The 24604-nt window shown below is 51.4% G+C and overlaps 1 protein-coding gene across 3 annotated transcripts; it reads right to left on the bottom strand.

The window, feature by feature from the left end:
* Positions 1-1498: 1498 nt before the first annotated feature.
* Positions 1499-15947, bottom strand: nrros (negative regulator of reactive oxygen species). Of its 3 annotated transcripts, none has more exons than XM_067995645.1 (3): positions 15765-15947; positions 12319-12443; positions 1499-3976 (listed from the first exon to the last, which is right to left on the bottom strand). In XM_067995645.1, the coding sequence occupies exons 1-3, from the start codon at positions 15805-15807 to the stop codon at positions 2021-2023; spliced, it is 2124 nt and encodes a 707-aa protein (XP_067851746.1). In that variant the 5' UTR covers positions 15808-15947; the 3' UTR covers positions 1499-2020. The 3 variants fall into 3 exon arrangements, with proteins under 3 accessions (XP_067851746.1, XP_067851747.1, XP_067851748.1); XM_067995646.1 differs by lacking the exon at positions 15765-15947 and adding an exon at positions 15500-15715; XM_067995647.1 differs by lacking the exon at positions 15765-15947 and having other exon boundaries at positions 1499-3842; positions 12319-12403.
* Between the last annotated feature and the right edge of the window lie 8657 nt (positions 15948-24604).

Here is a 24604-nt window from a genome sequence, read left to right as displayed (position 1 = left end):
TCTTGAAGCTAACTGGCAGGAAGTGATGCTCCACTGGCAGTAGTTACCAAAACCCTGAATGGAGTGTTTTAAAATATTAGAAATACAATCCTGACATTTGGGCGGCAATTTTAACCTAACCCGCCCGTCGGGAAACTGACGAGATTGGGTGCAACTCTGGTTTTACAACCCGGCCAATTTTACTCTCCATTTTCCCTTTTGTCATTTAATCACTCCTGCCCTCCACCCTATCACAGCCCTTACCGTTTGGTCTTTTTCTGCCCCCATTTCCCCTGCTCCGTACTTGCTTATAAACTGTTAACTCTTTACCATCTTCCAGTTCTGATGAAAGGTCATCGACCTGAAACGTTAACCCTGTTTCTCTCTCCACAGATGCTGCCTGACTTGCTGAGTGGTTTCCAGCTTTTTCTGTTTTTATTTCAGATTTCCAGCATCCATAGTAAATTGCTTTTGATATAAAAATTATGCATTGCCCTTGATGTGTTACTGTACTGTGAGTTACTTACAGTGCTTCATCGGAGTCCTATCATAACACACAATTGGAAAGCCTTAAACCCATGGCCCAGTGCATTTAGCCCCAATTATGTGCCTTAGCAGAGCAGCTTCCGCACATTGTGAGACTCCTGCTCCCACATCTCATTTATTCCTTGGCTCTTACAGGGACATTAGTAATTCTGGTTATTACCAGCCTACACCAGAAACTGGACTGAGGCGGCCCAAACTCATTTTACTCACCGCCCTTACGCTCTCTTGGGGCACGTCTGGGTCCCGGAAGGGAAAAATCCAACTTAACCAATCGAACAACTTTCCCGTCAGAAACTGAGGCCCTTTGTCCCTCGCTCCCTCACCCCTGGCCTGGAATAAGCCCAGACCACATGGGTGAAAGGACAGTGTCCTAACACACTGCAACACTCAGTCCTTCAATGAGATGAGTTCCCAGAAATCTGTCGCTATCATAAGCATTAATACACTTCCTACGAGGAGCCAGGTGATGCAGTGGATTAGACCCGTGCCTTTCCTGCACGGGTTAAAATCCAGTCCAAACCAATGGGGGAAAGTCTCCTCTTTTTGTTAGCTGCAAGGGTCCCTTGTAATATGAGGGAGGGAGTCTCAATCTAGTCCTGGAGGGCGTGGGTCTACAGTATAAAGCTGTGTCTGGGTCACAATCTCAATCACAGAGGCCACAGCCTGCTGGTGTGTGGGGGAGAAAAGCTACAAGTGGGCAGTGAGTCACATTCTTCCAAGATTTTGGTTAAAGGACTTTGTTGAGAAGGAGGATGAAGGAACCGTAGTCTGTATCTGACATGGGATGCTTGATGTGGACACTGGGGTTAGGTTCCCTAATCATAACGCATAAACCATTAAAATGAAGGGGTTCGAATTGACGCTATGACCAGAAAACCGAACACCAGTGATCAAACTGGGAAAGTATTCCATTTATCAGCACTCACCTGCTTCACATTCTCGGGCAAAAAATTCAGAGGTTAAAAATCAAGGATGCTGCTCAAAGTTTAATGCATCTTGAGCTTATTTGAGTTCAGTTTTTTCTTTTAAAAATACTTCTTATTTTACATAATGCCCACTTTACATACATGGACGTTTACCCATTCTGTACATGTGACTATATAGCTTAATAATTACAGTATAAATATTATGCAAAGTTTTTGTGCAAGTTCAGGAGGTACATCCAGTTTCTATCAGTAGTGAGTGCAGTATTCATGGTCAGCTCCTGCCGGGTGTGTTCAGAGAGCTCGATCGACATACCGGTAAAGAGCACCTGCCTCCAACTCGATTATTAGTGCCTCGCCAAAAATCATTCCATTGGTGCGATTCACGCCAAGCTTTCAAACAGCGCTATAAACTTTCCCGAGTGCCCCACTCGCCACCAGTGTGTTTTGGGAAGCCGTAGGAGCACTGCCCGCGGTTTCCTGTCCACGTGAGCAGCGTGTCCGCTATTTCTCGGCACATGCCGGCATCAGGCGAGGTGCCTTGTCGCTGGTGCGGGCCGAGAGGATTCCGGCTAATACTCGGTTCCCGTTCCGCATTTGGCTTTCACATACTTAGGCAACAACTTGGAATTTAAAGAGAGGAAAACCATCACGCAGACGGTGAGAATACACAAAACTGTTGGCAACAACAGCAAGAAATATTTTAAAACAGTGTTGTCGACTTGGCAGCTGATTTTGGTGGACTGGGAAATACTATCAACATGGTCCAGTTTGGAAGAAATGTTGCAAGTGATCTCAGATCGATCGGGAATAATCAATGATTTGGTATTGATCAGGGAGGGCCACCAGTGCAGCTGGCAACAGTCGAAGGCATTGCCACTCAGGAACACAATCCGAAGACTCTGCAAAAGACTCTGCACCACATCCCGCTGAAGAGTAGACAACTGGTTCTTACGTAAATCCAGCAATTTTAGGGGAAGGTTTTTCAGTGCTGGATGAAGACTTGTTATGCAATTTTCAGACAAGTCCAAGGTCTTGAGGTTGCTGAAAGTCACTTGTAGGCCAATATCTAACTGATTGGAAGCTAAGCCATTGTTTCTGAGAGATAAGAATTGCAACGATTTGGCCACATCTTGAAATGTGCTTGCCTGCAATCTGATTCCAGTATTGGATGATAAATCTAGATGGGTTAATGGTGAGCCAACAAAAGCATTGGCTGGTAGAGTCACCAGTTCACAATTGGACAGATAAAGACGTTTCAATGATTTGATATACGCTAACATAGCACAACTTGTGTTTGAAGACCTTTTCTCATTTCCTAAAGGGTAGGCACAAACAGCGACATTATTGTGACTGAGATCCACTGTTACAAGCCGAGGCATCTTAGCAAAGAGGTCTGAAGGCACAGATTCCAATTTGTTGAAGCTGAGATTAAAATAGTTAAGCTTCTCCAGCCTACTAATACTGAAATTTAGATGGGACAATCGGTTTTGACTGAGATCAATGGTCTGAAGAAAGAAGAGAGGCTCCTCCTCCATTAGAGAGAACATCTTTAGACAGTTCTGGTTGAGTTGTAGAGCTGATAATGATGTCATTCCTCGGAAGAATCCGTGAGGAAGATATCGAAATGAATTGCGGCTCATATCCAGAAACCCCAGGTCTGGCAGGTTTACGGAAAACACCTCGTCCCAAAGATTCACAGAGGTGATGTTGGTCACGTTTCCAACGATTTGGATGAAGTGGACCTCAGCAGATGAATCATTCATCAGATCACCATAAAAATTCATCTCGTTGTCCGAGAGTAACAGCAACTTGAGCTTGTTGCGTTTGGGTAAGAGCGGGAAAAATAGCAGTTTGTTACGGGATAGGTCCAGAGTTTCCAGCTCAAATTCAGTCTCGCTTTCTCTGGCTAAAAACAGCTCCACAACATTGTGGCTGATGTTTAATGTTTTTACTTGGTATAAACTGAAATCCACGATACAGGGGATGTGATTATGAGCAAGGTTCAACCTGGTTAGACTTCTCAAACCTTCAAACGTCCCACTTTCAATTTCGAAGATATAATTGTTCTCTAAGTTTAATTCTCGCAGATGGACAAGACCGTGGAGTGTAGCAGGTTCCAATCTCATGATGAAATTTCTGGCCAGAGAGAGATATTCCAGAGTGGTCAGATTTTGCACGATGTAAGTCGTCATGTCTTCATTAAGTCTATTCCCAGATAAGTCCAATCTAGTTAAAGCTGAGAGTGTCCTTAGTGCCAAATGAGTCTCTAGATAATTTAAATCAATCCGGTTGTTCTTTAGATTTAAATCTTCCAGGATCCTGTTGTGGTCAAAGGCCCCAGACTGAATGAGCTCAACCTGATTCCCACTCAGGTTCAGTGTGCGCAGACGCCTGTACATAGAAAGTGATTCGTTGTTAATTGCTTTAATTACATTTTCGTTTAGAAGGAGCTCCTCTGTTTTGATGGGCAGATTCATTGGCACCTGATGCCACCTCCTTCCCTGGCAGGCTATTGCCGTGCCAACCTACAACACAAATGGTGAATTCTACATTACCCACAATATTCAGGTTAACACAGAAAACATAAAAACATTGAATCAAACAGCACTAAAGGAGGCCATTCGGCCCATTGTGCCTGTGCCGGCTCTTTGAAAGAGCTATCCAATTAGCCCCACTCCCCTGCTCTTTCCCCATGGCCCTATAAATTTTCCTTATTCAAGTATTTATCCAATTCCCTTTTAAAAGTTACTATTGAATCTGCTTCCTCCACCCTTTCAGGCAGTGCATTCCAGATCATAACAACTCACTGCGTTAAAAAGAATTCTCCTAATTTCCCTCCTGGAACTTTTGCCAATTATCTCAAATCTGTGTCCTTTGATCATTTGGAACATTTGATGGTGTTTTCTTGCAATCTTCTTGTTTTGTGGCCAATATTCTCTCCTGAAGACACTGGGGTAAATCGTTCCATCCCCACCCTACCTGGCAGTTCCTGGGATGGACAGATGGGAGGCCTGGAACATTTTGAAGGCTGGGCCTCATTAGAATTTGGTCAGCGGGCTGTGGGCGCAAAAAAAAAACCCCGGTTCTGGGCCGCCTCAATATTGGGAGAGGTCTCTGGGCCAGAAGAAGGCAGGCCTTAGGGATGGGGGTCTGGCCTCAGACTGGGGGGGCGGTGGGGACACCCAACGCGGCAGCGCCCCAAATTGTTCCTGTGCGTTTGGGAGCAGCGTTCCTGCTCTTCCCGGCCCCACAGAAATAAATTACAACTCACCTTCGGCTAGCCCTCCAGCTGACACTGTTTGGAGTGTGAGCTGCGCCATGCCACGCCCAGTACTGTTAAAATGGCAATCAGGGTCCCAGGTACACCGCAGGACCCTGTTCAGCATATTAATAGGGCCCCTGCCTGACTTGGGAGGGCGCTCTGGGTGTCCAGCGGCAGACCCTGGGGAAGATAGTTAGGGCACACTGTCAGCGTGATCAGAGCGGTAAGTCACTCCCCGCCATTTTGGGAGCACTGCCGCCCAGTTTCTGCTTGCTGGTGTACGTGCGACTCGTGCAATTTTGCCACTGTTTACGGTTTATTTCGTAATCTGCTCTGAGCGGCTTGGGGTCGATCCTGAGAGCACACAAAAAAACGGCAGCAAGAGATTACGGTAAAGGAAGTTAGTCTTGGAAGGACTGTACCATTGTCCACGTTTGGAGAGGGAGGGCGTTATAAAACTCCTGAATTTAAATAACCTTTTCAGTAACACTACACACTGCTGCAGAGGTAGTTCACCAAGAAACAAAATGTCAGATAATCAGATAGTTAAGGGATGCAAATAAGTTAATTTTGATGTTGTTACCTCATAGACTGTAAATAATAAGCAATTTGTTGGCTTTCTCAGCAATTGATAAACACACGCATTACGCTGAAGAGTCTTTGATCAGCAAGTGATATAACAGCAAACACGGGCAGTAATGGAGGGTCTTTGGAAAAAGCGATGCTGTACAGACAGCCCAGAAAAGGCTCGGTGAAGGTTGGACTGTAGGGGAGATACTTTGCTTAGCGTCAGGGAAGATAACTCACTGATGTACTGAAGTGTGGCTGTTCTTTATTTTGTATTATTACGTGAAGGTAAGTTGTACTGATTGAATTAAGCGAGTGTGGTCATAACTTTTGATCTCTACGTCCACCTTACTGTGAAATAAAGCAGCTTATCGGTTTGTATCAAGCCTCATCTCACCAAGCGTTTTCTTGATCTGCCTTCAGAGAGATTGAAGAAATACACAGGAGTCATTTCACTTTGGAGACCACGGAAATGAAAAACGAGAGAGATGTATAACGGGCGGGAGAATCGATATCGCTCGTTTTACACCCTCGCCCAAAGTAGAAAATAATCCCCATATGTGAAAGACACGGATATCCAGTTCAGGTCAGAAGGGGTATGATACTATTGTTACACACGCAGCTTGTGTTACAGTACAGTTGAATTGAACCTGGGACGTGGAATCAATTCCTGGGAAGTGGGATCAATCCCGGGAAGCGGGATCAATCCCGGGAAGTGGGATCAATCTCGGGAAGTGGGATCAATTCCGGGAAGTGGGATCAATCTCAGGAAGTGGAATCAATCCCGGGAAGTGGACGTGGAATCAATCCTGGGACATGGAATCAATTCCTGGGAAATGGAATCAGTCCTGGGAGGTGGAATCAGTCCTGGGGCCTATGGTCTGTTGCTCCATTATTAATCTAGGCCATCGGGGAATTTACTATATGCTTTTCTGGCTTATTTTATCTCTGTTTTACATTTCTTTTATTGAATTAGACGGTGAGGGTGGGGGGTGAGATTTGACTGGTCCCATAATGTGAGCTGCAGTTACCACGTTACTGATTACTACTCAAAGATTCGGGGCTCGTCAGATGGTCGATCCATTTGTAGTTGTGAACCATACAAAGCAGGAATGTCGCTGGGCAGCTGCTCAGACTGTGCTGAGTTAGATAATATCAGTCAGGGCAGCAGCGGGAAGGCTGCAATTGACTTCATGCACTCAGTGTCTCCAGTTCTCATTTCTGGTTTCAATGTGGTGACTCATGATGGAAATAAGTGCATCGACATTGGGCTGGGACAGGATCAGACTTGGCAGTGAGGCCACCATAGTCGAATAGCATGATGGCATGTTACTGATGATTGACCACTAGGTTGAGGTATTGGAGAGCGACCAAAACACACGGACCTTCCATCATGAAAAAGAGAGAAAAAGTAAAACCAGAAATATTACTCAGATCTTCCACCATCGACTCTAACTAATGTCAAACAACAAACTAATCACAACAAAAACATATAACAAAGGAATTGGGAAAGAAAGAATTGAAAAGAAATGAAAGTTAAGGAGGTGAGAAAGAAGAAAAAGAGAGGAAAGGTAAAAAGAAAAATATTGTCTTGCAAGAGGAAGGACTGAAAAACAGAACAAAAAAGAAAAGAAATAAGAAGCAAGAAAAATGGAAAATAAAAGAAAGATGGAAACAAAGAAGAGATAATGGGAAATGGGGGAAACACACTGAAATTAAACTGTGAAAGAGAGAGATAAAAGTGCTGAGGCTGTGGTGGGAGTTCAATATTCGTGATGTTGGATTAAGATCTGTATTTCTCTGAAGGCTTTGCATATCGCTAGTTTGTCTGTCTGTGTGCGTCGGTGTCTATCAGTGTCTGTCAGTGTCTCTGTCTGTCTGTCTGATCCCACACTGGCCAGAGCCACAGTCTCCCAACAGGTCAAAGGGGTCATGTGTGAAAAGGTGACAAACAAGGAGTTTTGGTCACATATCTAATAAACTATTTATTTGATATCTTTTCTCAGTTTGGCAGTGTCTTTCAATGAGTTGCGGTTGGCTGCTTCACGAGGCTACATGGGATACACATTACTGTCTGGTATCCAGAGCTTCACGTCAAAGAGATTAGGTGGAACTTTCAACTTTGGTGCAGGTGACTGTCGGTATCGGATTGGGCGCCCGTTATACACCCCTCCAGATTATCATTTCCGCAAAGTCGGGCGGGGGGTGGACGGGAACGTCGGGCGGGGGGGGGGACGTCGGGCGGAGGGGGGACGGGAACGTCGGGCGGGGGGGAACGTCGGGCGGAGGGGGGACGGGAACGTCGGGCGGGGGGGAACGTCGGGCGGTGGGGGGGACGTCGGGCGGAGGGGGGACGGGAACGTCGGGCGGGGGGGGGGGACGTCGGGCGGAGGGGGGACGGGAACGTCGGGCGGGGGGGGGGACGTCGGGCGGAGGGGGGACGGGAACGTCGGGCGGGGGGGGGGGACGTCGGGCGGAGGGGGGACGGGAACGTCGGGCGGTGGGGGGGGACGTCGGGCGGAGGGGGGACGGGAACGTCGGGCGGTGGGGGGGGACGTCGGGCGGAGGGGGGACGGGAACGTCGGGCGGGGGGGATCGTCGGGCGGAGGGGGGACGGGAACGTCGGGCGGGGGGGGACGTCGGGCGGGGGGGACAGGAACGTCGGGCGGGGGGGATCGTCGGGCGGAGGGGGGACGGGAACGTCGGGCGGGGGGACGGGAACGTCGGGCGGGGGGACCGGGAACGTCGGGCGGGGGGGACGGGAACGTCGGGCGGGGGGGACGGGAACGTCGGGCGGGGGGGACGCGGGCGGGAGGGGGACAGGAACGTCGGGCGGGGGGGACGGGAACGTTGGGCGGGGGGGGGACGAGAGCGTCGGGCGGGAGGGGGACGGGAACGTTGGGCAGGGCGGGACGGGAACGTCGGGCGGGGGGGACGGGAACGTCGGGCGGGGGGGACGCGGGCGGGAGGGGGACAGGAACGTCGGGCGGGGGGGACGGGAACGTTGGGCAGGGCGGGACGGGAACGTCGGGCGGGCGGAACGGGAACTCAGGCGGGGGGGACGGGAACGTCGGGCGGGGGGGGACGGGAACGTCGGGCGGGGGGGACGGGAACGTCGGGCGGGGGGGACGGGAACGTCGGGCGGGGGGGACGGGAACATTGGGCAGGGCGGGACGGGAACGTCGGGCGGGGGGGGACGGGAACATTGGGCAGGGCGGGACGGGAACTCAGGCGGGGGGGACGGGAACGTCGGGCGGGGGGGACGGGAACGTCGGGCGGGGGGGACGGGAACATTGGGCAGGGCGGGACGGGAACTCAGGCGGGGGGGACGGGAACGTCGGGCGGGGGGGGACGGGAACGTCGGGCGGGGGGGGACGGGAACGTCGGGCGGGGGGACGGGAACGTCGGGCGGGGGGGACGGGAACGTCGGGCGGGGGGGGGACAGGAACGTCGGGCGGGGGGGACGGGAACGTCGGGCGGGGGGGGACGGGAACGTCGGGCGGGGGGGACGGGAACGTCGGGCGGGGGGGACGGGAACGTCGGGCGGGGGGGACGGGAACGTCGGGCGGGGGGGGACGGGAACGTCGGGCGGGGGGGGACGGGAACATTGGGCAGGGCGGGACGGGAACTCAGGCGGGGGGGACGGGAACGTCGGGCGGGGGGGACGGGAACGTCGGGCGGGGGGGACGGGAACATTGGGCAGGGCGGGACGGGAACTCAGGCGGGGGGGGACGGGAACGTCGGGCGGGGGGGGACGGGAACGTCGGGCGGGGGGGGACGGGAACGTCGGGCGGGGGGACGGGAACGTCGGGCGGGGGGGACGGGAACGTCGGGCGGGGGGGGACAGGAACGTCGGGCGGGGGGGACGGGAACGTCGGGCGGGGGGGGACGGGAACGTCGGGCGGGCGGAACGGGAACTCAGGCGGGGGGGACGGGAACGTCGGGCGGGGTGTGAGGAAAATGCGGCGGGGAGTATAACGAGCGGCTAATCCGATACCGCCAGTTTTCCGCCCATGCAGAAGTTGAAAATTATCCCCAATCCTGGAGCAACTTCGAACTGCCAGCTGCCCGTTTCTTGCCTGAAAAACAGTCGGCCAGCAATTGACAATGGTGGGGTGGGGGGGGCATCACCGTCTCTCCATTAATACCCACGGCACGCCTGATGCAGTTTTCAGGTGGGCTTGTAAATGGGGCCATCCACCTGAAATAGGCGGGAAGCTGCTTAGGCGTAAATCGGGGTTCTAGGCCAGGTGTAGGATCCCGATCGCAATTTTCAGGTACAAATGGGAGGAGGCAGCACCACACAGCTGTACCCGGTGTGGAGCAGCCTTGAAGAGACCCCTGGAGGCTGCTCACAAAACGGCCCAGGCAGCTTTCCATTTTTCTTTTTGGACGGGCCCAGGTTGAGCAAGTCTCCTTTCCCCTCTCCCCCCTCCCCAGAATCACTACCCTCCCCCTGTCGACTGGCTCGGTGTGGGATCCCGTCCATTTCCCGCCCTTCCAGGACTGGCGAGGGGCATTGGAGAACATGCTTCGTGCCCGCAGTTCGCTGGTGGCATGCTACCTGGATACAGAGGCACTGAAGGCAAAAAAAAATTACTAGGATGATACCAGAACTGAGAGGTTATAACACTCAGGAAAGACTGAGTAGGCTGGGGTTCTTTTCTTTAAGGAGAAGGCGGCTGAGGGGCTGACCTCATAGAGGACTTGAAGATTATGAAAGGGTTTGAGAGGGTAGACGGAGAGAAGGTGTTTCCACTTGTGGGGGAGAACAGAACTAGGGGCCATAAATATAAGATAGTAACTAATAAATCCAATAGGGAATTTAGGAGAAACCTCTTTACCCTGAGAGCGGTTAAAATGTGGAACTCGCTCCCACAAGGAGTAGTTGAGGCAAATAGTATAGATACACTTAAAGGGAATCTGGATAAACACATGAGGGAGAAAGGAATAGACGGATATGTTGATAGGGTGAGATGAAATAGGGAGGGAGGAGGCTCGTGTGCAGCATTAAACACCGGCATAGACCAGATGGGCCGAATGGCCTGTTTATGTGCCGTACATTCTACGTAACAAGCCTCAAAATGGATCAGATTAGACACCCGGATTGGACACTACTTGATAATCACCCCCCATTTCTAAGAAGGAATTCCTGACACCCATCTGCTCAGTCGCTGCTCTGTCCAGTTTGGTTGGTTGGCCTCCTCCGTCGGATACAGATGTAAGTAGCAACTGTGTTGGTTTGGGCAAAAACCTGTGTTGATGCCTTTTCTTCCATGGAAGATGTGTGTCGCCTCTGAGAGGCTCTGATTCTTTCCAGTCCGTTTGACGCCTGTCTCTGTAGCCAGAAGCTGCCAACTGTTAGTTTATATTCGGCAGCCTTCGCCCGTCGTTCTGAAACTAAGGTTAAGTCAGGTCTGTGGTGAGCCGCAACTAAGACACAAGGAAGCATGTTTCAAGGGTTGGTTTTACCTTTAGTCTTAGCGCTAGAGAAACGTTTTTCTTTTTGATACTGTGAGGAGCAGTAAAAGTTTGTAATAAGTATTTGCATTTAATACCACGCATTTAACGGTTTACAGATCGAGCGAGCAGTTTAGATTTGAAGCTGCTGCCTTTATTCTTCCATCTTTCTGAAGCACAGGCACAATAGGCCAAATGAGCTCCTACACCGCTGTATGATTCTATGAAGTTCAGGAGTTCAAGTTGTAAATCCAGTGAGCCAGAGTACAGTGACGAGGGCTCTCTGATCGATCCCAGGGCCCGCTACATTTATCCAGATATTGGGCAGGTAAAGGAGCACTCCGGGGCATAGGGAGCATGGGCTCACTTATGGAGATGGTTTGCGAAGTTGGACCCGAGGAAAATTCCTACCGTAAAAAGCCAAAAATATAACTATCCCCCTCAAAAAGCTCTACTTAACGTTATAGCTTAAAGCTGCATAATGACAGCTGCCAAACGTCCACAAGGCCCAAACAATGAGGAAAGGCCCACCCCTACTAGTGAGAGCAGTATACTCCAACAATGACCGCTGCTTTTCTTTAATGTTCACGGCCTGGGTCTGTAGTATGAGGTTTTGTTAAGAAAACCGCAGGGAGGTTGGAGAATGGTTGGGTGTGTCAAAACAGGATGTTCTGTGGGTTTTACTGCAGCAGTCGTCAAGAGCAAGAGCCGATGATCAAAAGGCAGACACAGCCTAAGCTCCCGGGTATGTAACACCTCCGGCCAAGGAGCTGGCCCGTTCTACACACTTCTCCAAGTGAAGGACCAAAACATCATTCGTGGGTTTTTTCACACACATGTTTATATATAGTTTAACATTTAGTCCATTCTACAGCGAGGTACCCATTTCAATTACCCCTCCCCCAATGTGGTGGTAGTCACCCTGTTATCTTGTTTGAAAGGTTGGGGAGAGTTCAACTGTCAAGGTGCATGCATGTGCGAAGTGTGACATTTTTTTTCACGCCATGCCTGAAGGCACTGGGGGATATGGCGCATTAAAAAAAGAACTTGCATCTTTATAGGGCCTTTCACCACCTCAGGACGTGCCAAAGCGCTTTACAGCCAGTGAAGTACTTTTGGAGCATCGCCACTGTTGTGATGACATAGATATGTAAGGTGACCGGCTATTCAACTACAGGGGGCATCACACCCAGGCTCAATCACGACTTCAAATGAAATTCACACACGCACGCTGTCCAGCAGCGGGTCACTAGACCGCAAACAAGGGCTGGTCGCTGGCTGACTCACTCCCCCCCCCCCCAGGCCCCGGGAGTGTTATATGGCCCTAGCTAACTCAGCAGAAACTGGTGCCCCGATTTTAACCTAACACATCTGGCATTTGGGTCAGATGTCCAATTTATACCTTGTTTGTAAAGCGGGCCTTCGATCCGAAGGTGCCCCATTCTTGGGGTGGGGGGGGAGGGGTAGGGTTTAGGTTAAAATCGGGGCTCAGATATTAAACCTGAGGTCTCAGTACCAAAGAGCTGTACTGTGTGCGACAACAGGAACTTCCTGCTCTGCTGGGTCCTTAGCACTTACCATTGTGCAGTTCTCCAGGGATCGCAACAAACTGCCTTCTGCATTGCTCCTTCCATCAAGCATCATCAGTGCCGTTAGAATGAGGGAAAGGCACAGGCCAGTTAGCTCCATTCTCACAGTTATACCTAGAGAGAGACAAGAGGTTAGGACATAGGTCATCACAAGAGACACAATCGATTACAGCGGTCACTTGCTGACCAAGCTTCTGCTGTAAGCAAACCGTATTGCAATACTGAGGGGCCGCTGCACCGTCGGGGGGTCGGTACTGAGGGAGAGCTGCACCGTCGGGGGGTCGGTACTGAGGGAGAGCTGCACCGTCGGGGGGTCGGTACTGAGGGAGAGCTGCACCGTCGGGGGGTCGGTACTGAGGGAGAGCTGCACCGTCGGGGGGTCGGTACTGAGGGAGAGCTGCACCGTCGGGGGGTCGGTACTGAGGGGCCGCTGCACCGTCGGGGGGTCGGTACTGAGGGAGCGCTGCACCGTCGGGGGGTCGGTACTGAGGGGGTGCTGCACCGTCGGGGGGTCGGTACTGAGGGAGCGCTGCACCGTCGGGGGGTCGGTACTGAGGGGGTGCTGCACCGTCGGGGGGTCGGTACTGAGGGGGTGCTGCACCGTCGGGGGGTCGGTACGGAGGGAGAGCTGCACCGTCGGGGGGTCGGTACGGAGGGAGCGCTGCACCGTCGGGGGGTCGGTACTGAGGGGGTGCTGCACCGTCGGGGGGTCGGTACGGAGGGAGAGCTGCACCATCGGGGGGTCGGTACGGAGGGAGAGCTGCACCGTCGGGGGGTCGGTACGGAGGGAGAGCTGCACCATCGGGGGGTCGGTACTGAGGGAGCGCTGCACCGTCGGGGGGTCGGTACGGAGGGAGAGCTGCACCATCGGGGGGTCGGTACTGAGGGGGTGCTGCACCGTCGGGGGGTCAGTACTGAGGGGGTGCTGCACCGTCGGGGGGTCGGTACGGAGGGAGAGCTGCACCATCGGGGGGTCGGTACTGAGGGGGTGCTGCACCGTCGGGGGGTCGGTACGGAGGGAGCGCTGCACCGTCGGACGGTCGGTACTGAGGGAGCGCTGCACCGTCGGGGGGTCGGTACGGAGGGAGAGCTGCACCGTCGGGGGGTCGGGACTGAGGGAGCGCTGCACTGTCGGACGGTCGGTACTGAGGGAGCGCTGCACCGTCGGACGGTCGGTACGGAGGGAGCGCTGCACCGTCGGGGGGTCGGTACGGAGGGAGCGCTGCACCGTCGGACGGTCGGTACTGAGGGAGCGCTGCACCGTCGGACGGTCGGTACTGAGGGAGCGCTGCACCGTTGGACGGTCGGTACTGAGGGAGCGCTGCACCGTCTGCGGAAACAATATTTCAGTGAGCGAGTGGTCAATCTATGGAACAGGCTCCCTAGGTAGACGGTGAAAGCAGTTAGTATTGATTCATTCAAATACAAATTAGATAGATTTCTTTCAAAAAAATATTGAGGAATGAACTGTAGGAGTAATTTGAGACATGACATGTGGTAAGTGTAACAGGCTTGGGGGAAAAAAAAGGTGACTTTGAACCTATGGTTCCCAGAGCTCTCCACCACTGGGATTTTCCTCACCTTATGTCTGGGTCTGTTGTAGACTCATTGATAGAGATTGATTGCTGTGATTAGTCAACAACTCCATTATCATTGTATCATGTGACTACATCATATCTCCGAGAGCACCATTACGCTGATATCACTAATAGCTTGCAGAGACATGAGCTGAATGGCACCAGTACTCTAATACCACCCAGAGCTTTGCCACACCATTAAACTGAGAGTACCACAACTCCCACATCACAAAGAGTGCATCATTATACCAATCCCAAAGTACCAAGAAAGAGAACAATATAGGGTGCAATTCCACAGAGATTATGCTGAGGCTTTGTAATGTAAGCATCACTTGGCAGTATTTAATTCAATTTTGGTCGACATGCTAGAAAAGAATGTACATCACTCCAAAGAGTGCAGAGAAGAGAACCTTCTCTATCTGAGAGTTCAGACTGGACACTTGGTCCCCGGCCTCTGTCATTGTCGTGATATATCCAGCCATTAGGAGGTGGGCACGAGTGGTCCAGGATAACTGACCACCTGATATCCCCCCCGCACCTGGCTCCACATAGTAATACCCCACAACAGCGCAGTTAAGATCAGGAGCTAAGATCAGGCGAACAACGAGTCCAGGCCTGAGACTGGTTACTGCACCGTGGAGTGACTTGCCTATTCTTGGGGTCTGAGTGGGAAGGAGGGGTTATTGTTAGATTGCGAGAGCCAATGTACAAAATTTGAAATCCTGGCAACCTTCTACATCAGAGTGTTTTGTTCACCGTTTCTGATCTCAATCCATCAGACTCTCATCCCAAAGGATCGTGCATTTGATTTCTTCCTTCACCTGGCCTTCGGATGCATCCCATAATCTAGCTGAGTGCCCCTCCCTCACCCTTGAACAGATCGCTTAATGTCACGCACTGGGCAACATGTCCAATCCCACCTCGTAGAACCTACAACGCATTTTGCGGAGATCAGTCACTCAGCGCGTTGGGGTGGCTGTTTGGGCAGACAACTGGCCTGCACTGTTTGACCCTAGACCTCAGTTGCTGGCACCCTCACCTCTGAGTCAGAGGTTGTGGGGTCAAACCCCACTCTAGGACTTGAGCTTATAATCCAGTGTAATGCTCAGGGAGTGCTGCGTTGTTGGAAGTGCCATCTTTTGGATGAGATATTAAACCAAGGACCCATATCTACATAAAAGACCCCAGGGTACTGTTCAAAGAAGGGCAGGAGCGCTCTCCTCATGTCCTGGCCAACTTTCAGCTAACGCCACCAAAAACTAATTATCTGGTCATTCATCTCATTGCCGTTTGTGGGATCTTGCTGTGCGCAAATCTGCTGTTTGCCCACAACAAAACAACAGTCATTTCAAAAACAATATATTGGCTGCGAAGCACTCTGGGAAGTCCTGAGGTCCTGAAAGCAACAATAAAAACATAAATCTTGTGTTTCCTTCAAAACCCAGCACTTCATATTACAAAGTCAGATCTATGTAGACTCCAAAACACATATACAGAGTTCTTAAACCATTCATACCAGGTCATAGTTCTACTCTCTCACACACAGTGATGGGTCAGTAAGCCCCTGTCAGACACAGGCTGGAAGCAACTCACATTACATCCCTTTACGGTGCATTCACGGTTCCTGCTGTCCCTTTAAGATGTATACACGGGTCGTGCTGTCCCTTTAAGGTACAAACGCAGGGGTCGTGCAGTCCCTTTAAGGTACACGCAGGGGTCGTGCAGTCCCTTTAAGGTACACGCAGGGGTCGTGCGGTCCCTTTAAGGTACATACACGGATCCCAGCAATAATTTCCCCACAAGCATCGCAGAAACCGAGCGGCGCCCCGCTACAACCGGGGACAGAGCTGAGACTTACCGACCCCCTGCCGCAGAGAGGAGCGGCCGCAGTCTGCGGGCATGTCCGGTGTTCAGAGCCGGAGCTGCGGGGAGTGGGTGTCCTCTGATCCACCCCCTCACTCACCGGCACCCAGAGCCACAGCGCTGCTGGGGCTTGGCTCCAACATCGCAACTAAACCCATCCGTCCTTAAAGTCACAGCTCCGGAAGATGCAACGGAAACGCAGTCACATGGAGAGAGCAGCTTGTGTCAGTCAGTGATCCAGGGATCCAAACACTTGGTACTGATAGAGAAACTACACCAAACTCCAACACTAAATTAAGCTCTGCACCAAACCCGAAACTGAACTTTGCAACAAACCCCAAACTAAACTCTGCAACAAACTCTCCTCAAACTTTGCACCAAACTCTGCACAAACCCTAAACTAAACTCTGCACCAATCTCTCCTCAAACTCTGCACCAAACCCTAAACTAAACTCTGCACCAATCTCTCCTCAAACTCTGCACCAAACTCTCCTTAAACTAAACTCTGCAGCAAACTCTCCTTAAACTCTGCACCAAACCCTAAAGTATACACTACATTTGCTGGATCCCCATCACTGGAACCCATCAGTGGATTCCCATTGGCCAGATGCCCAGTGCCGGATCCCCATCACGATCCCTTTGGCCAGATGCCCATCGCTGGATCCCCATCACTGGCTCCCATTGGCCAGATGCCCATTGCTGGATCACTGCCTGTTCTGCACAGCACAGGACCTGTTTGTTTTTTTTGAGCTGCCCTAATGCCCTTTCTCACAAAATGTCCACGAGCTTCATTGCAACATTGAAATGCCCGGTAAACGGGTTTAATCAGCACAGTCTCTCGATTACTGCTGATGCACTCAGTTCATCCCTGGGAAATAGTCAGTGACAGTCAGGTAGAAAGTAACTGCTTTACGGGGGATCCAGCTGATCACTTCCAAACGTGGATTTTAACAGTAGATTTCTGAGAGATGGGTTTTTGTTCTTTTTTTTTGAATATTTGGCTTTTTTTTTGACGGCCACGTTTTTGATTCCCACAATTAAACTCAGGGGCTCTGAGAAATCCCTTGGATATTCCTCTTTATGCATTATTTGGAGGAGAAAGGAGGGATGCGAGGAAGGTCCAAATTCACCAGAGGTGAGCTGCCCTGAACCACACAGGTGCACCTACCTGGGAAAGTCCAAGGAAAACTGCTCCACTTCACCAGGGAGGTGGTGACAGGGCTGTGTCATGGGGCGGGAGCCCACTTACACACAACCTCCACTGCACGGACAGCACTGCCAGTGATACTCGAGGTCTCCGCAGCCCTGAACTCTCACACCTCAGGCTCTTTACCAAACTACCAACAGCAACTTCAGTCAATCTGAAGGACTGCGATCGTTCCACATTATTGACAGCGGCCAATAAGAAAGAACGAGCTTACATTTTTTTGGCACTTTTCACAACTTCAGGTCATCTCAAAGTGCTTTACAACCAATGAAGTACCTTTGAAGTCACTGTTGTAATTTAAGGAAACACGGCAGCCAATTTGCGCACAGCAAGATCCCACAAACAGCAACGTGATAACGAACAGATAATCTGTTTTTTTAGTGGCTGAGAGATAAATATTGGTCAGGACTCCGGGGAGAATCTCCTGCTCGTCTTCAAAATAGTGCTGTGGGATCTTTTACGTCCACCTGAGAGGTTTAACATCTCATCTGAAAGACAACACCTCCAACAGTGCAGCACTCCCTCAGCCTGGATTGTGTGCTTCAAGTCTCTGGAGTGGGACTTGAACCCACAACCTTCTAACTGAGAGGCGAGAGTGCTACCCGCTGAGCCAAGGCTGACAATGGGGCCATCGAGGCCTCTGTGCCCAATCCCACGGGATTCATGAACCACGAGGGATTCCTCTCCAGTATCGCAGGATTGTGTAGGTTATTTGAAGGAGGAGGATGGCTTCCTGAAAATCAACCTTACCTTCTTCAGCCCAGACCTACGACACCCGAGATTGCCACAAACAGCAGCTCTGAGAGGGCACACCACAAACTGCATGCAGCTACCAGGGTCATTATTGAACACACTACAGTTCTCCTCAGATCATGGACAAACCCCTGATTTGTCCATGATCTCGAAAATGATCATAACTATTTCATGATGCTGCTTCTGCACTAACTCGACCAGCACTGGTGCCAGCCCACTGATCTATTAACACCTGGAACCAAGAGAAGAAAACTCTCTACAGGTGGTTTAAATAAAGCACAGCCAAACTTTAGGGAGACTGTGTGCTCCCAGTATACACCTGAAGGGCCTCTGAGAAAATTGTGCGGCCAGCCCAATAAAGTCACAGCTGTGTCACACCCTAATTTCCCTTGTGATTAGTCTGTGTGTCTCCCAGTGTTTCTCCTCGGTGACACTCTGAGTTTCGTGTGCTCCAGATCCTAACCCTGTGCTCCTTCTGGGTACTCTCCCAGTGGCTGGTGTCTGAGAGGTGGCTGGCTGCTGGGTGTCAGTGGGAGCCTGCTGGGATTGAGCTGGCCCTCTGCCTCTTTGTGCTGGGCAGCATTGAGAGGGAATGAGGGGAGGGTGAAACCAGAGGCCTCTCCAAAGCTCAGAGCTGCTGGCATTCTAGTCCTTGAAACAGCGATACGCTGCGAAACTGCTGCCCTCAGCTCTGCCTCTCCACCGATCAGTGATCGTGCAGAGGAGGCATTCGGAAATAAGGAGATGGTTCCAGTAGATATAAATGAGCACGTTCTGTCAGGGCGAATCCACACACTCTCAGGCTGGCCTAGAGGCCTGGGCCGTGTCGGGCCTAGGGGCCTGGGCCGTGTCGGGCCTAGGGGCCTGGGCCGTGTCGGGCCTAGGGGCCTGGGCCGTGTCGGGCCTAGGGTAAGATGGACCCCACTCTGGGTGCCGTCCAACTGAGTAGCGCCCAGGCACGTGTGGGATGGAGGATGAAATTCGGACCCTGCATCTGCAACATTGTAGTTTTCTAGTAGTGCACAGGATGGGAAATGTCGCCGCCATTTAATGCCAAGCCAAGACACAGGAAGACTGTCACTGGCACAAATTCACTGCTCAGCAACAGAGGCCACAGTCACAGGGAGTGATACAGGAAGCACAGGGACCCTGAGTCTGCAGTCACTACACAGGGAGAGAGGGAGTGGGTGAGGGGCCGGGGGAGGGGGAGTGGGGTGAGGGGCCGGGGGAGGGGGAGTGTGGTGCACAGGGGAGGGGGACTGAGGGAGGGAGAGTGGGGTGAGGGACCGAGGGAGTGGGGTACACGGGGGGGCGAGGGATGGGGTAAGCGGGGGGGCGAGGGATGGGGTAAGCGGGGGGGCGAGGGATGGGGTAAGCGGGGGGGCGAGGGATGGGGTAAGCGGGGGGGCGAGGGATGGGGTACGCGGGGGGCGAGGGATGGGGTAAGCGGGGGGGCGAGGGATGGGGTAAGCGGGGGGGGTGAGGGATGGGGTAAGCGGGGGGGCGAGGGATGGGGTAAGCGGGGGGGCGAGGGATGGGGTAAGCGGGGGGGGGCGAGGGATGGGGTAAGCGGGGGGTGAGGGATGGGGTAAGCGGGGGGGGGCGAGGGATGGGGTAAGCGGGGGATCGAGGGATGGGGTAAGCGGGGGGGCGAGGGATGGGGTAAGCGGGGGGCGAGGGATGGGGTAAGCGGGGGGGTGAGGGATGGGGTAAGCGGGGGGGGTGAGGGATGGGGTAAGCGGGGGGGTGAGGGATGGGGTAAGCGGGGGGGTGAGGGATGGGATAAGCGGGGGGCGAGGGAGTGGGGTGCACAGGGGGAGGAGCTTGCTGTTGTGGGATCTAGATCAGAAACATTGCTGAACGAAGCCATCTACAGCAGTTGGGGACAGAGAAACAAAAGGCAGTGTGACAGGAATTAACACCTGAGCGGTTCAGGTCTCTGCACCGAGCACAGCTAGCTGAACTGGGCTTTGTGCTTTTCTCACCTCTAACAGAAACGTTCTCTCTAGTGAAGCCACTGCTGCCTATCAGACACGGCATCTCCAACAGGATGGGCAGGTCCCAGAGATGCTCTCAGATAAACCCCAGTTTCACAAGCTGACAGTTTGAAAAGACTGACTGATATCAGGTCAAAGACTAAAATAACCTCCTGTGATTTTGGCGATTCTGCTTATGAAGAATTAAATTATTTTTTAATCTTGGAATAATACGGTCACAACTCCCCCTCCCTCCTCTCCTGTCTCTCCAAACACGTTCAAACCATCAGTCACACGGCCCTTGTCTGTGTTGAGTTTCAGGCAAGACACCAGTTCGAATGTAACAGCGACTGTCACACTGGATTGGAAGCAAGATTCAGTAAAGGGGATGAGTCCAATCTGGACAGCTACAGACCCATTAGTCTTACACTAATAACTGGCCAATAATCAAATCAATTCCCAGGAGCAAATCGGAGGGCTGAATGTGTGAGCATCTATTGAATATCCTTGAGCCTGGTTAGGGGAACAGTCCCATTGACCTCCCTGAGTTTTTTTGAGGCGGGTGATACCACAAGTTCACATAACCTGGTTTCCAAAAAGCATTCGATAAAGTGTGACTGACAGCGGGTCTTTATGCGCGGAGTTCAACAGTACAGGTAAGGACAGTCCAGAGTTTATCACTTCAAGATAAAACACACAGCAGGAAAAAGAGCACAGGTTAAAACCACGGGAGAGCCAATGTCGAGTGACTGATCGGAACACCATGGGGCTGAGATCATGTCTGTCAATTCAGGAGGGAGCTCAATCGTGTTTTTGCGAAAGAAGCAACAGAGTTGTGGAAGGGAGGGAGGGGGGAGGGGAGAGAGAGAGAGGGACGGAGGGAGGGAGGGAGGGAGGGAGTGGTGTAGTCCTGGTGCCGGATAGCTAACACGCAGTGGTGTTTTTTAAACTGGTACTACAGCTGGGAATCCTGACTGATTTCCCTTCCCCAACCCAGGGCCGCTGTGGCTGAGGTAAATAGATGAGGGAGCCTAACTTAGCCGATCCAGACAGAGAGTCCGCTGCCTCTGACCAAATCATCTAACTATAATCTGAATGATTGGAAGGTTTTAGCATCACCTCTCTGTACTGTCCAGTGATCCTGCTGCATGATACATGCTTGGACATCGGGTGAAGGCAGGTGCATGTTTGGCTGTGATGCCGCTGTAGTCAAATAGTCTTCTAGACAGTGATCAGGAGCAGGAACCCGGGCTGATTTCCCCTCTCTCTAACCCAGGGGTCACTGGTCAGTGATCCATAGCAGGAACCCTGGCTGATTTCCCCTCTCTCTAACCCAGGGGTCACTGGACAGTGAACAGGAGCAGGAACCCTGGCTGATTTCCCCTCTCTCTAACCCAGGGGTCACTGGACAGTGATCAGAGGCAGGAACCCGGGTTGATTTCCCCCTCTCTCTAACCCAGGGGTCACTGGACAGTGAACAGGAGCAGGAACCCTGGCTGATTTCCCCTCTCTCTAACCCAGGGGTCACTGGACAGTGATCAGAGGCAGGAACCCTGGCTGATTTCCCCTCTCTCTAACCCAGGGGTCACTGGACAGTGATCAGAGGCAGGAACCCGGGTTGATTTCCCCTCTCTCTAACCCAGGGGTCACTGGGCGGAGAAAGAAAAGTACTGAACTACCCTCCCACACAGGAGTGAGAGAACGAGAGAGCCCTTCCTCACAAGGCTCCTGAGGCCTGGTTATAGAGTGAAATTTTCAAAGGCTTGTCCTCACAAATTGGTTTTCCCAGACTGGTGCACGGAGCATTAAAATAGTGAATGATTCACAAAGATATGGGGAAATAAAAATATAATTATACTCTGAGAAAGAGGAATATTGCTACTATAGATATTATTCACACTTTGTGTACAGCAAGTGCCCATTGGATCCGACAGCCCTGTGACTGAGTGAGGGGACATCTGCTAGCACTGACACTCATACTGAAAGTGTTACAGGTTATTTATAAAACAGTCCATCACACAAAAAACACACAGCCGGCTGGGCTCGCAGATGCCTCACTCCACATACCCTTTAATATCGCACCCAGTCTAACCCCACTCTCCTCCTCGCTCCCCATGTAGGAACATAGGAACAGGAGTAGGCCATTTAGCCCCTCGAGCCTGTTTAGTCATTCAATGAGATCATGGTTGACCTGTGACCTAACTCCATATACCCGCCTTAGCCCTATATCCCTCAATACCTTTGGTCAACAAAAATCGATCAATCTCAGATTCAAAGTTAACAATTGAGCTGGCATCGACTGCTGTTTGCGGAAGAGAGTTCCAAACTTCTACCACCCTTTGTGTGTAGAAGTGTTTCCCAACTTCACTCCAGAAATTCCTGGCTCTAATTTTTAGGCTGTGTCCCCGAGTCCTAGACTCCCCAACCAGCGGAAATAGTTTCTCTCTATCTACCCTATCAGTTCCCCTTAATATCTTGAAAACTTTGATCAAATCACCCCCTAATCTTCTAAATTCCAGGGAATACAACCCTAGTTTGTGTAATCTCTCCTCACAATTTAACCTTGGATCCAGGGATCATTCTAGTAAACCTACGCTGCACTCCCTCCAGGGCCAATATATCTTCCGAAGGTGCAGTGCCCAGAACTGCTCACAGTACTCCAGGTGTGGTCTAACCAGGGCTTTGTATAGCTGCAGCATAACTTCTGCCCCCTTGTATTCTAGTCCTCTAGATATAAAGGCCAACATTCCATTGGCCTTTTTGATTATTTTCTGTACTTATCCATGACATGTTAATGATCTATGTACACGGACCCCTAAGTCTCTTTGGACCTCCACTGTTTCGAGCATTTCACCATTTAGAAAGTATTATGATCTATCCTTTTTAGGTCCAAAGTGGATGACCACACACTTGCCTATATTGAAATCTAATTGCCACAGTTTTGCCCATTTACTTAATCTATTAATATCTCTCTGTAATTTTATGCTTCTATCTACACTGCTTACAATGCTGCCTATCTTTGTGTCATTGGCAAACTTGGATATGTGGCTCTCTATCCCATCATCTAAGTCGTTAATAAATAGAGCGAATAGTTGAAGCCCCAACACAGGTCCCTGTGGGACACCACTAGTCACATCCTGCCAATTTGAGTACCTGCCCATTATCCCTACTCTCTGTCTCTTGCCGCTCAGCCAATTTCCTAACCAGGTCAATAATTTGCCCTCAATTTAACATCTTAATTACCCACCTGATCTAATCCCACATTCCTACTCACTCGCCACACCCTTTAATATCCCATCTTGTCTAATCCTATCCTCCTGCTCACTCTGCATAACCTTTAATGTCACATCCACTCTAATCCCACTCTCCTGCTCATTCCCCATACCTTTAATATCCAACCTAGTTCAATCCCACTCGCTTGCTTGCTCCCCATACCCTTTAATATCCCACCTAGTATAATTCCACTCTCCAGCTCACTCCCCATAACCTTTAATAACCCTCCAGTCTAAACCCACTCTCCTGCTCATTCCGCATAACCTTTAATATCCCTCCAGCCTAATCCCACTCTCTTGTTTACTCGCCAAACCATTTCATATCCCACCTAGTCTAATCCCACTCTCCTCACTCCCCATACCCTTTAATATTCCTCCCTAGTCCAATCGCACTCTCCTTCTCACTCCCCATTCCCTTTAATATCCCCACAAGTTTAACTCCACTCTCCTGCTGGCTCCCCATACAATTTAATAACCCTCCCAGTCTATTCCCACTCTTGCTTACTCTACATTCCCTTTAATATCCCATCCATTCTAACCCCACTCTCCCGCTCTCCCTATAACATTTAAAAGCTCACCCAGTCTAATCCCACTCTCCTGCATACTCCCCATAACCTTTAATTCTTTTTTATTCGTTCATGGGATGTGGGCATCGCTGGCAGGCCAGCATTTATTGCCCATCCCTAATTGCCCTTGAGAAGGTGGTGGTGAGCCGCCTTCTTGAACCGCTGCAGTCCATGTGGTGACGGTTCTCCCACAGTGCTGTTAGGAAGGGAGTTCCAGGATTTTGACCCAGCGACGATGAAGGAATGGCGATATATTTCCAAGTCGGGATGGCGTGTGACTTGGAGGGGAACGTGCAGGTGGTGTTGTTCACATGTGCCTGCTGCTCTTGACCTTCTATGTAGAGGTCGTGGGTTTGCTGTCGAAGAAGCCTTGGCGAGTTGCTGCAGTGCATCCTGTGAATGGTACACACTGCAGCCACGATGCGCCGGTGGTGAAGGGAGTGAATGTTTAGGGTGATGGACGGGGTGCCAATTAAACGGGCTGCTTTGTCCTGGATGGTGGGGGATTTGGTGATGGTAATGCCGTTGAATGTCAAGGGGAGGTGGTTAGACTCTCTCTTGTTGGAGATGGTCATTGCCTGGCACTTGTCTGACGTGAATGTTATTTGCCACTTACCAGCCCAAGCCTGGATGTTGTCCAGGTCTTGCTGCATGCGGGCTCGGACTGCTTCATTATCTGAGGGGTTACGAATGGAACTGAACACTGTGCAATCATCAGCGAACATCCCCATTTCTGACCTTATGATGGAGGGAAGGTCATTGATGAAGCAGCTGAAGATGGTTGGGCCTAGGGCACTGCCCTGAGGAACTCCTGCAGCAATGTCCTGGGGCTGAGATGATTGGCCTCCAACAACCACTACCACCTTCCTTTGTGCTAGATATGACTCCAGCCACTGGAGAGTTTTCCCCCTGATTCCCATTGACTTCAATTTTACTAGGGCTCCTTGGTGCCACACTCGGTCAAATGCTGCCTTGATGTCAAGGGCAGTCACTCTCACCTCACCTCCGGAATTCAGCTCTTTTGTCCATGTTTGGACCAAGGCTGTAATGAGGTCTGGAGC

Source organism: Heptranchias perlo, chromosome 13 (genome assembly GCF_035084215.1).
Source record: "Heptranchias perlo isolate sHepPer1 chromosome 13, sHepPer1.hap1, whole genome shotgun sequence".
In the NCBI taxonomy this organism is placed as follows: Eukaryota; Metazoa; Chordata; class Chondrichthyes; order Hexanchiformes; family Hexanchidae; genus Heptranchias; species Heptranchias perlo.
The sequence above is the reverse complement of the archived record's forward strand: the minus strand, read 5'-3'. Positions and strand labels throughout refer to the sequence as shown.

Bases quoted from the DNA above. Each gene is read 5' to 3' on its own strand.
- nrros (XM_067995645.1), bottom strand. From the start codon at position 15,807: ATGCCCGCAGACTGCGGCCGCTCCTCTCTGCGGCAGGGGGTCG. The intron at 12,444-15,764 runs GTAAGTCTCAGC...GTCTCTCTCTAG, and splicing joins CTCTCTGCGGCAGGGGGTCG to GTATAACTGTGAGAATGGAG. The intron at 3,977-12,318 runs GTAAGTGCTAAG...TTTGTGTTGTAG, and splicing joins CCCTGGAGAACTGCACAATG to GTTGGCACGGCAATAGCCTG.